A 12,035-nucleotide genomic window follows, 5' to 3' on the forward strand; every position below is an offset into this window, starting at 1 on the left:
GCACCATCGAGTGCTGGCAGCAACCGCTCCCCAGTCACGACGACCAAAGTGTCTCCGCACATGGCCAAATGTCCCTATGCTGACAGAAAGCACTGCTGATGGAGAATTGCTAAGTTCTAATTCCTGAAGCAGAAAAGTTTTTGGTTTTTTTAAAAGTTATTTTCCACCTTTTTATCCTCACCAGAGGACATTTTTTTTTTTTTTTTTTTTTCATTTTTTGTTCAGATAGAGCGGGAGGGAGAGAGAGGAACAGAGAGAGAGAGAGAAACATCGATGTGAAGGAACACATCGAGTGGCTGCCACCCGCACGACCAACCAGGGCCAGGGACAAACTGCAACCGAGGTACGTGCCCTTAGTGGGAACCGAACCCGGGTCTCTCTGTACCGCAGGTCGACGCTCCAACCGCTGAGCCAAACCGGCCAGGGCTATTTTCCTCCTTTTTAAAAGTTTAATAAAACTATATTTCTTATGATAGTATTCTTCATCCACTTTTTAAATTCAAAAATGTATAGTATTACATTACCTCATATATAATGTTTAATAAATATTTTCTAAAAAGACATTAGTATTTTTTGGGAAGCTGCATCATTAAAGTGGTATTTATGGACATAGACAGCCAAAATTAGTATTTTTAAAAATTTGTTAAATAGCCTGGCTGGTGTGGCTCAGTCGACTGACCATTGTCCCATGAACTGAGAGGTCCCGGTTCAATTCCTGGTCAGGGAACATGCCTGGGGTTGCAGGCTTGATCCCCAGTAGTGGGTGCGCAGGGAGCAGCTAAACGATGTTTCTCTCTCACATTGATGTTTTTCTCTCTCTCTCCCTTCCTCTCTTGCTAAAAAAAAAAAAGTAAAAAATAAATAAAATTTGTTAATTAACATTATCATGCATGTCATCAAAATCCAAAGTCACCCATCTTCTATGGTATGTGCCCCATAACTCCCAGAATGGGCAATACCACATAATGTAAATGCCTGCGGCACTGTACTGAGAGCCAACTAGTGTCTGAAATTATCTAACTAGGAAGCAAAGACCATCTTTAATAAAATCCTGCAAAAGTAAAGTGACCAATTTCCTACCATGGTGAAGATTTTGCTGTCAATAAGTAAAGCAAGCAAATAAAATATAACAAGTAATTAAAGCCCACTGAATCTAAGACATGAAAGAATAGGGTTAATGACAATAGATTATATCAAACGCAACAACCATATGGCTAATAGCATTCAACTTACAGGAAAGTATTTCTGAACAACACCAAAATCGATAAAACCGATTATAATCCATACCACCAACGTCAAAGTTGAAATGATGATGATAAATGGGACAAAGTATCCACTAAACCGGTCAGCCAGTTGCTGAATGGGTGCCTATGAAAATAAAACACCAAGATCACAGGAAATTACAATCTACAAAGCAATGAAAACACCACATAAATGGACAAGGAGTCCAGGCTGGTGGTTAGAGCACTGGCCAGCACACTGAAGGGTTTGATTCCCAGTCAAGGGCACATACCTGGGTTGTAGGTTCGATCCTGGCCCTGGTTGGGGTGCATGCAGGAAGCAACCAATCAATGTGTCTCTCTCACATTGATGTTTCTCTATCTCCCGTTTCCCTCCCTCCCTTCCATGCTCTCTAAAAAAAACTATTATCAATGGAAAAATGTCCTCGGGTGAGGATTAACAACAACGAATAAGAATGGACAAGGACTGGGATTCTCAGCTCCCTCATGGCTCCTCACTCAATGATATCTCCCTGATTCTATGGAACTCTTGGGATGATTTCTAAAATAAGGAAGCAGAAGTGATACTGTTCTTTACATTTTTTCATTACCTTTGACATCTGAGCCTCTTCCACCAGTTTCACAATCTGAGCCAAAGTGGTGTCGTTGCCCACGTGGGTGGCATTAACCAGCACAGAGCCATGTGCATTTATAGACCCAGCAATTACTGTGCTTCCTGGTTTCTTAGTGACTGGCATGGCTTCTCCTAGAGGGGGAGGACAGAGACCAACTGTCATCCACTAAGCCCCATTCAACATTCATGGGACCTGCAACTGCACTGATACCCACCCAAAGGGAACGTAAAACAAGAGACCAAACCTGTGATGAGGGACTCGTCGGCCATGGTATTGCCTTCTAGGACTTTCCCATCCACTGGGAACTTTCCCCCTGGCACAACCTTGATGACATCACCCCGCTGCACCAGCTCCATGGGTACTTGATCCTCTCTGCAACAAATGCCATTCAAGTTACACTCATGGCCACTCACTGGAGCTCACCCTCGTGGTCTGTCATCCAGGCCAGGTTCTAGGAGAACTGTTGGATCGATTACATTATACTTGCTTTACACTGAGCAGCAGTATTCATTATTTTTTTCTCTCTCTTTTTTTTTTTCAAATCTTTATTGTTGGATGTAAAATGTATTACAAATGTTCCACATTTTTCCCTCATTGACCCCCATCCTCCCCACTCCCGCCCCCTTCCCACCTTTTCCCACACTATTGTCTGTGTCCATTGGTTATGCATGTAAGTTCTTTGGTTTATTTCTTCCCACCCCCCTAACCCCTTTCCCTTTGAGGTTTGTCAGTCTAGCAATGAATTTGTACTTCTTAATCCCTTCACATTTTTCACCCATTCCCTCAAACCCCCTCCCAACTGGCAACCAACAAAATGTTCTCTGTATCTATGAGAATGTTTCTGTTCTACCTATTCATTTTGTTTGTAGATTCTATTGTTGATAGATATGTATTCATTGCCATTTTGTTTGTTCATACATTTTATCTTTTTCTTCAAAAAGACCCTTCATCATTTCATATAATAACGGTTTGGTAGTGATGAACTCCTTTAACTTTTTCTTGTCTGGGAAAGTTTTTATATGGCCATCGATTCTTTTTTTTTATCCTCACCTGAGGACACTTTTCCATTTTTTGTTCAGGTAGAGTGGGAGGGAGAGAGAGGAACAGAGAGAGAGAGAGAAACATCGATGTGAAAGGGACACATCGAGTGGCTGCCACCCGCACGACTGACCAGAGCCAGGGACAAACTGCAACCGAGGTACATGCCCTTAGCGGGAACCAAACCCGGGTCTCTCAGGACTGCAGGCCGATGCTTTAACCGCTGAGCCAAACCGGCCAGGGCTGGCCATCGATTCTAAATGACAGCTTTGCAGGATAGAGTGATTTTGGTTGTAGGTTCTTGCTTTTCATCACTCTGAATATTTCTTGCCACTCCCTTCTGGCCTGCAAAGTTTCTTTTGAGAAATCAGCTGACAGCATTATGGGAACTCCCTTGTAGGTAACTAGCTGCCTTTCTCTTGCTGCTTTTAAGATTTTCTCTTTGTCTTGAACCTTTTGCATTTTGATGATGATGTGTCTTGGTGTGGGCCTCTTGGGGTTCATCTTGTTTGGGACTCTCTGTGCTTCCTGGACTTGTATGTCTGTTTCCTTCACCAAGTTAGGGAAGTTTTCTGCCATTATTGTTTCAAACAGGTTTTCGATTTCTTGTTCTCTCTCTTCTCCTTCTGGCACCCCCAAGATGCGAATGTTGGCACGCTTGAAGTTGTCCCAGAGGCTCCTTACACCATACTCATTTTGTTGGATTCTTTTTTCTTTTTGCTGTTCTGATTGGGCATTTTTTGCTTCCTTATATTCCAAATTGATGGTTTGCTCCTTAGATTTATGTACTCTATTATTGAAGCTGTGTAAATTATTCTTTATTTCAGTTAATGCTTCCTTCAATTCTAACTATGTATCCATGATTTCTAACTGGTCCTTTTTTATGCTCTTGAGGCCCTCCCTAAGTTCACTAAGGTTCTCACTAAGTTCATTGAGCATCCTTATAAGCAGTATTTTGAACTCAGTATCTGTTAGGTTGCTTATCTCCATTTTGCTTAGTTCTTTTATTAGGGTTTTGTTCTGTTTTTTCATTTGGGACCTGTTTCTTTGTCTCCTCATTTTGGCTGCCTCCTTGTGTTTGTTTCAGTGTATTACTTAATGAGAGGTATAGGGCTCGCTGAGACCAGATGCTGCTTGTTTGAAAGAATTTAGGAAAAACCTGAAGCAGGATCCAAGACCGGCCAATCCTATGGTTAAGCAAGTGGCAACAGCTTGGGTGGGCTGGAAAGTTGGGTGGGGCGGGGTGGGGCCTCAGGGAGTCACCAGGGCGGGGCTACCAGTGTGAGCCAGGTTGCTGGAGTCCCAGGTATGGAGACTGCATGCTGCCCCCGGGAAGGGCTCACCAAAGGAACAAAGGTCTCTGACAGCATGTTTGTCCCGGAGAAAACCCCCTCTCCAGCCCTCGCTCCAGCGCCAAACAGCTCAGTTCTTCCCTGTATGTCTCTGGCGCCCCTCGAGCTGCCTCCCCTCCAAGCTTAGAGGGAGAGAGTCCAATCAGTCCGTGCGCCGGCCCTTTAGGGAGCTGCCTGGGGCTCCAGCCGCTTCAGCTTCCCTGAGCCTCAGTTCCCGCTGGTTTTTCCAGCCAGAAGTTATGGGGACTTCTCTTCCTGGCACTGGAACCCTGAGCGGGGCACCTGGTGTGGGACGGAGACCCCTCAGTCCTCAGGAAGGACCTTCCCAGCCGAGGTGTCCTCCTGATTTTTATCCGCCACACTTGGGTGTGGGACCAGCCCATCGCACTGCCGCTGCCCCTCCTACCAGTCTGGATGTGGCTGCTGCTTTAATTCTGTAGTTGGAGGACTTCCATTCAGCTTGATTTCAGGCGGTTTTGAATGATGGTTGTTCTGTAGTTTAGTTGTAACTTTGATGTGGCTGTGGGAGGACGCGATACGGCGTTTACCTACCCGCCATCTTCGATGTGTCTCCGCAGTATGTATTTTATCTGTCAGTTACAGACTGAGTCAGTATTTATTGTGCCACTATTAAGTGCCAGGCACTGTACTAGGCACTGGGAATATAGCTGTGACTGGGACAGCAAAGTCCTCACCCTCATCAAGACAAATTTTGTGGAGGAAACAGAGAACAAAACAAATGAGTTCCGGGTATTAAACAAGTGCTGTGATGAAAATTTGGCTGGAGGGATTCTTTGGTTGTACGGGGAGGAGAAAAACGAGAAGGCCTCACTTGGACGATGACATTTGAGCTGAGACCTGATGACAAGAGGCCAAAATACGGGGAAAAGAACATTCAAGGGAGGAGAAACAGCTAATGCAAGCCCCAAGGCAGGCAGAAAGGGTGCTTTTGAGAAGCAGGAAGCCGGTGAGCTCTGCTAGAAAGTGAGTGAGGCAGGCAGAATGCCAATCACACTGGATCTTGCAGAGCAAAGCTGTGTGCTTGAATGCAGGGTTTTCTGTGGGAAATGACATAATCTGATCCACATTTCCACCTCTCTGGCTGCTGCATGAGAACGGGCTGTAGAGACAGTAACAGAAACTGAGAGAAGAGAAGTTGGGCAGCCACCCAGGCAAAAGATGCCGAAGATACGGCTAGAGATGGAGTGAAGAAATCCCCAGGAAGTGTTTAGGGCCTGCATCAATAAGATGTGCAAATGCACTAAATGCACAGGGGAAGAATCAAAGATGAGCTCTCAATCTTCGGTGTAAGCCGCGGGGTGGATGAGAAATCATTTAATGAAATGAGAACAACTATGGAGAAGAAGCTAAGGGAGGGAGAGGGAAGAGGAGATGAACGGAAGAGCTCCATTTTAACCTGTCGGGCCTGTGATGCTTATTTGACCTCATGTTACGTAGAAAATTGAAAATATGATTGGAGCTCAGAGAAGAGGACAGGGCTCGAGGTACAAATCTGGGAACTGACAAAATAGAAATGCATTTAAAACCAGGAAATGGTATGAGCTTACCTAGAAACGTAATAGGAAAGGAGAAGGAGTCCTGGAACAAAGCCCTCGGACATACCAATATTTGGAGGTTGAGCAGGAGTGGAAGGACCAGCCAGTAATGCAGAAGAAAAGGAGAGGATCCAAAGCAGCAAGCACCCAGCCACCATATCAAATAGGCAGATGTCGGTACACAGATGGAAAAATGTAAAACTCATGCTCTAAATTTAGAATAAATTTGTGTACTTCAGTTATATATTAATAAACACAAAAAATTTAAGGGACATTAAATGCTAAAAATGCTCTTGAGAAGTTAAAATGCAGATTAATGGTTAGATTTGGGTACATGGAAATTACTTGATGTCTTTGCCAAAAGCCAATTGCCAAAACTGATGGAGGCAGAAGCTCAACTGGAATGGGCTGAAGAGCGAATGTGAAGTGGAGACAACCTTTTTTTTAATCCTTACCCGAGGATATTTTTCCATTTATTTTCAGACAGAGTGGGAGGGAGAGAGGGAGAGAAAGAAAGAAACACCAATGTCATCGATTGGTTACTTCCCATACAACCCCGACCAGGGCCAGGGACCAAATTGCAACCAAGGTACGTCCCCTTGACCATAATCGAACCCGTGACTCTTTGGTCCACGGGTCAACGCTGTAACTGCTGAGCCAAACCAGTCAGGGCATAAAGACAACTTTTAAAAGAAGTTTTGATGTGAAAGAAGAGAAAAACCAGGAGTGGAAGAGGGAGTGAATTAAGATAGGATATCGTGAATTGTGCATGCATGTGAATTGTATGCTGGAGGGAATGGTGAGAGAGAGAGGGAGGAGGACCAGCAGGAACAGTGAGAAAGCGAGAGAGGCCATGCAGGGAACCACAACCAGCTGGGCAGCCCCTCTCTAAAAGCATTACACAGGCCAAATATACTTACTTGTACAGAGAACACTGCCTCAAGAACAAATGGTGAAAAAAATCAGAAAAGTGGGCATGTACAACAGGCAGAACTCTGAGGTTGTTTTATACTTTCCTTTCATTCTACAAAGTCTACATTTAAACTACCAGAGAGAATGTACAAAATGCCACCTTATTTATGTAAGAAAGATAAATAGACATTTACTGAGTGCAGGTATGGTGCTGGATTTTCACATCTTATCTCACTGAATCTTCCCAAAAGCATATGAGAGGTAATTGATATTCGTCCATTTGGGCAAAAACCTGAAGATTTCTTAGAAAGGCATAAAATTGAACATACATGCCCATGTCTTGGAATGTTATTGTGTATAAATGTTTAAAACTAAGGAACCAGTTTGTGCAGACAGATGTGACAGATTTACATCAATATTTTCTTTTTAAAAAACTGTTAGAAACATCCTCTGCAGTGAGGATTCAATGTTGTCTGCATCTAAAGGTCCAACTGCACTCACCACACCACCACCACCCTGCAAGGCTGTGAGGGGGCACAGGAACAAGACAGGATGTCAGCTTTTACCACCCTTATTCAACATAGTATTGGATGTCCTAGCCACAGCAATCAGACAAGAAGAAAAAATAAAAGTCATCCAAATTGGAAAGAAGGAAGTGAAACTGTCATTATTCGCAGATGACATGATACTGTACATAGAAAACCCTAAGACTCCCTAGACTAGAAACCCTAGAAACCCTAGATTTAATAAACTAAATTGACAAAGTAGCAGGATACAAAATTAACATCCAGAAATTGATGGCATTTTTATACACCAATAATGAACTCTCACAAAGAGAAACTAAAAGGACAATCCCATTTACCATTGCAACAACAACAAAAAAATTAAGATACCTAGGAATAAACTTAACCAAGGAGGTAAAAGAACTGTACTCAGAAAGCTATAGGACATTGAAAAAAGAAATAGAGGAAGATACAAACAAGTGGAAGAATATACTGTGTTCATGGATTAAAAGAATTAATATTATTAAATTGTCCATATTACCCAAACCAATCTATAGATTCAACACAATCCCTATTAAAATACCAGTGGCATATCTCACAGATCTAGAACAAATACTCCAAAAATTTATATGGAACCAAAAAACCCTGAATAGCAATCTTGAGAAAGAAGAATAAACTTGGAGGGAATCACAATACCAGAGAGCAAATTATACTACAAAGCCATTGTAATCAAAACAGCCTGGTACTGACATAAGAACAGGCATATAGATCAATGGAACAGAACATAGAGCCCAATACATTATGCTCAATTATTATTTGACAAAGGAGACAAGAGCATACAATGCAGTAAAGACAGTCTCTTCAATATCATGTTGGGAAAATTGGACAGGTACATAAAAAGTATAACTAGATCAACTTGTACCATACACAAGAATAAACTCAAAATGGATAAAAGACTAAATGTAAGTCACGAAACCACAAAAATCCTTGAAGAAACCATAGGCAGCAAAATCTCAGACATCTCATGTATCAAAATTTTCACCAATGCATTGCCTAGGGCAAGAAAACAGGAAAAATAAACAAATGGGACTACATTAAAATAAAAAGCTTCTGTACAGCAAAATAAAAAGGGATCCCACTGTATGGGAGAACATATTTTCCCATGATACATTGGATAAGGGGTTAATTTCCAAAATATATAGAGTACTCATACAACTCAACAAAAGGAAGACAAAGAATTCAGTTGAAAAATGGGCAGAGGAACTAAATAGACACATCTCCAAACAGGACATAGAGATGGCCAAGAGACATATGAAAAAATGCTCAATCATCAGAGAGATGCAAATTAAAACGACTATGAGGTATCACCTCACACCTGCCGGAATGGCTGCCATCAACAAATCATCAAACACCAAAGTGCTGGTGAGGGTGTGAAGAAAAGGGGACTCTATTACACTGTTGGTGGGAATGCAGACTGGAGCAGCCACTATAGAAAACAATATGGTGTTTCCTCAAAAAATTAAAAATGGAACTGCCATTTGACCCAGTGATCCCACTTCTAGGAATACCCTAAGATTCCTGAAATACCAGTGAGAAAGAATACATGCACCCTATGTTCATAGCAAATGTACAGTAGCTAAGGTCTGGAAACAGCCCAAGTGTCCATCAGTAGATGAGTAGATTAAAAAAGCTGTGGTACACATACACAATGGAATACTATGCAGCTGTAAAAAGGACTCTTAACCTTTGAGACATCATGGAGGGACCTGGAGTGTGCTATGCTAAGTGAAATAAGCCATTCAGAGAAAGACAAGCATCACATTATCCTACTTATATGTAGAATCTAATGAACAAAACAAACTGATGAACAAAACAGAAATAGACGCATGGATGCATAGAACAGATTGAGGAATCTCAGAGGGAAAAAGGGGCGTGGGGGTGGGAAGAGATTAACCAAAGAACTTATATGCATAAACCATGGACACAGACGATAGTGCAGTGAAGTGAAGGCCTGGGGGTGGGCCAGGAGCGGGGTGAAGGTGGTCAGTGGAGGAAAAAAAAATGGGGACATCTGTAATACTTTAAAAAAAAAAATTATCTTTGTTGTTGAAAGTCAGTATATGCAGGGTAAAGAATATGGACTCTGAAACCAACAGCCTAAGTTATATCACAATTCAACTTCTTAATACCTGTGTGACCCTGGGCCAGTTGCTTAGCCTCTCTGAACTTCAGTTTCCTCACCTTTAAAATAAAATTAAAACATTCCCTTCCTCAAAGTTTTATTTATTTATTTATTTATTTATTTATTTATTTATTTTCTTTAGACTAAATACAGAGGTTAGAATAGGGTCTTACAAACAGTAAATACTATATAAGTTTCAGCAATAATGAAAATAATCATTATTTTTAATAGCTGCCAACCTTGTGAAGAAGTAAAATACTACTTCCTTCTTTATTCTTTGGCAAGTTGAAATCCTTATCTCTCAGCCTGTCTGAAATCTTGCAAGGAAGGCCCAGCTCATAGTTCATGTTTCCGGTGAAGATTTCCTTGACCACCACAGGCCTTCCTCCTCTAAATTCCAGGGCTACAGACTGTCTGCAGGTCTCATTTATCATTTAGCGACATACACCACTCTGAGCTCATGCTTATCTCTTGATATTTAAATGTCTGGTATCCAGCCTGGCTGGCGTGGCTCAGTGGTTGAGCATCGACCTATGCACCAAATGGTTGATGGTTCAGTTCCCAGTCAGGGCACGTGCCTGGGTTGTGGGCTCGATCCCTGGTAGGGGTTGTGCAGGAAGCAGCCAATCAATGTTGATGCTTCTCTCTTTCGTCGATGTTCTCTCTTTCCTGCTCCCTTTCTCTCTCTCTAAAAAATCAATAAAATTAAAAAAATTTTAAAAATGTCTGGTGTCCATAACTGGATTGAAGGAGGGATCTCATTGTACAAGTCTTTGCCAGCCTTCATGAGGTCTAGTGTCATGTACATGATGGCTATTTGATGTGCATGACATAAACTGACCAAGCACTCTGGATGAAGATAACCTACCTGATGATTAAGTTGTCCTCGCCAAGGGTCACGACGGTGGCTTCTGTGGCTTGGAGAGACATGAGTTTGGCAAGGGCTTCTGAGGTTTTGCTCTAAGAAATAACCAGAATGTAAAATGAGAACTATCATAAACTGACCCCTGTAGGAAATGGCTGCCCCTTAATACAGCACACCAAAGGGCTCTCCTGGACAATGGGACACACCATGTGTCCACACGCAGCCATGTCATGGCAACACTGAATGCACAAATGCCACAGTTCAACTGATTACATTTCAGACTAAAAAAACAATACCAATCTGCCCACTGACAGTTTTCTTTTAGGTTCAAGCCTATTGCTTTCAGGGCCAGAGCCCCACACATTTATGATACATTAAGATGCTGAGTAAGATGCAGGTTATCAAAAATGGCATGATCCTAAGGTGGAAATGTGGATTTCTAGCCTAATAAGTTGGATACTCAGTTATGTACTAAAAGACGGTATGACCTCTGACCTGAAACCCAGGGTTCTTTCAATGACACAAGGCACCTGAACAAAGCTTTTAATAATTAACCAGATTAGCTGGGATTTCAGAAGTAGTGACCAATTTGGAGATTAGTGATCAAAGCACCTAATTATATGTAGGTTTCACATTTCTTTTAAGTCTTGCTCTAGATTGTATATAATTAGTAACTCTAAACATGGTGTTCAGATGAATTAAGATTTGTATTACTGAAGGAACAGTTCCTTTCACATTTAGCTGCATTTACCTTTGCCACATGTTCCAGCCACCGCCCCAGGGCAATGAACACGAACAGCATGGGGGGAGTGTCAAAGAAGGTCACGGGGCTCCTCTCGGCCTTCTCAGCAATGGCCACCACCAGGATGATCACAGAGTAGACGTAGGCGATGCTCGTGGCCAGCACGATGAGCACATCCATGTTGGCTGCCCTGTGTCTCAAAGACTTGTAGGCCTGAACGTAGAAGTACCACCCACCGAGGAACTGAAAGACGGACAAAGTGACGGACAAAGTGACGGCTGAAACAAGCAGGGCGGCGTTCAAGGAGCAAATGGAGGCCCGGAGGCACCTCGGCTGGCAAATACACTAGGTTCACCCCAATTTGATTTGATTTTTTCCTCTGTAATCAATGTTTTTGAAATATATTTACTGATTCAGAGGACTAATGGCCACAGGAACGGATAATCAAAGGGCATGAGAGACCTTTAAAACTCAGAACACACAACCTAAATGTCCATTGTAGGAGAATGGTGACAAAGGTGAAATAAGGCACACTTCACTGACACTGTGGCCAATGCTACACAGCCACTAAGAAGAATATGCTGGATCCATAAACCACTAGAGTGCAAGATGCACATGATTAAGTGGAAATAGTTATAAATCACTACATCTAATGCAATGTGTCTGCCTTATGTGAACATGCACACACACACACACACACATACACGTAATGTTATCTATATAGATGAAAGATACACAACCAACTAGTAATAAAAGAAGGTGACCCTGGGGAATGGCACTGGGCTGGAGGCAGGGTTTGTGCACTGAAAGACTACCTTCCTCTTTTTTGTACTTCAGCATGTCTTGAATTGTTTATAATAAATGTACATTACATTTAGAATTTAAAAAAAAATTTAGCTGACAAAGACTTGCCCTTAGATAGTCCTAAACATTTTAATATTAAGTCAGGAGTTTTACTCTATGTTCCAAAATATAGAGGCCACACTTCCCAATAGAAACATGGCTAGTTCCTTAATATTGCCCCCAGATG

The 12,035-nt window shown here is 42.2% G+C and overlaps 1 protein-coding gene across 2 annotated transcripts in view; it reads right to left on the minus strand.

The window, feature by feature from the left end:
- Positions 1 to 12,035, minus strand: part of ATP7B (ATPase copper transporting beta) — a 52,375-nt gene that overhangs the window by 14,141 nt on the left and 26,199 nt on the right. Inside the window, exons 7-11 of one of the 2 annotated variants that reach the window (XM_036249758.1) lie at positions 11,015 to 11,248; positions 10,267 to 10,358; positions 2,100 to 2,227; positions 1,832 to 1,986; positions 1,234 to 1,368 (exon numbers count right to left, since the gene is read on the minus strand). In XM_036249758.1, the coding sequence (XP_036105651.1) occupies positions 1,234 to 1,368; positions 1,832 to 1,986; positions 2,100 to 2,227; positions 10,267 to 10,358; positions 11,015 to 11,248 (744 nt within the window). The remainder of the gene's footprint in view (positions 1 to 1,233; positions 1,369 to 1,831; positions 1,987 to 2,099; positions 2,228 to 10,266; positions 10,359 to 11,014; positions 11,249 to 12,035) is intronic. The other variant, XM_036249759.1, reaches the window with a different exon arrangement.

Source organism: Molossus molossus, unplaced genomic scaffold, assembly GCF_014108415.1.
Source record: "Molossus molossus isolate mMolMol1 unplaced genomic scaffold, mMolMol1.p scaffold_m16_p_9, whole genome shotgun sequence".
NCBI lineage: Eukaryota > Metazoa > Chordata > Mammalia > Chiroptera > Molossidae > Molossus > Molossus molossus.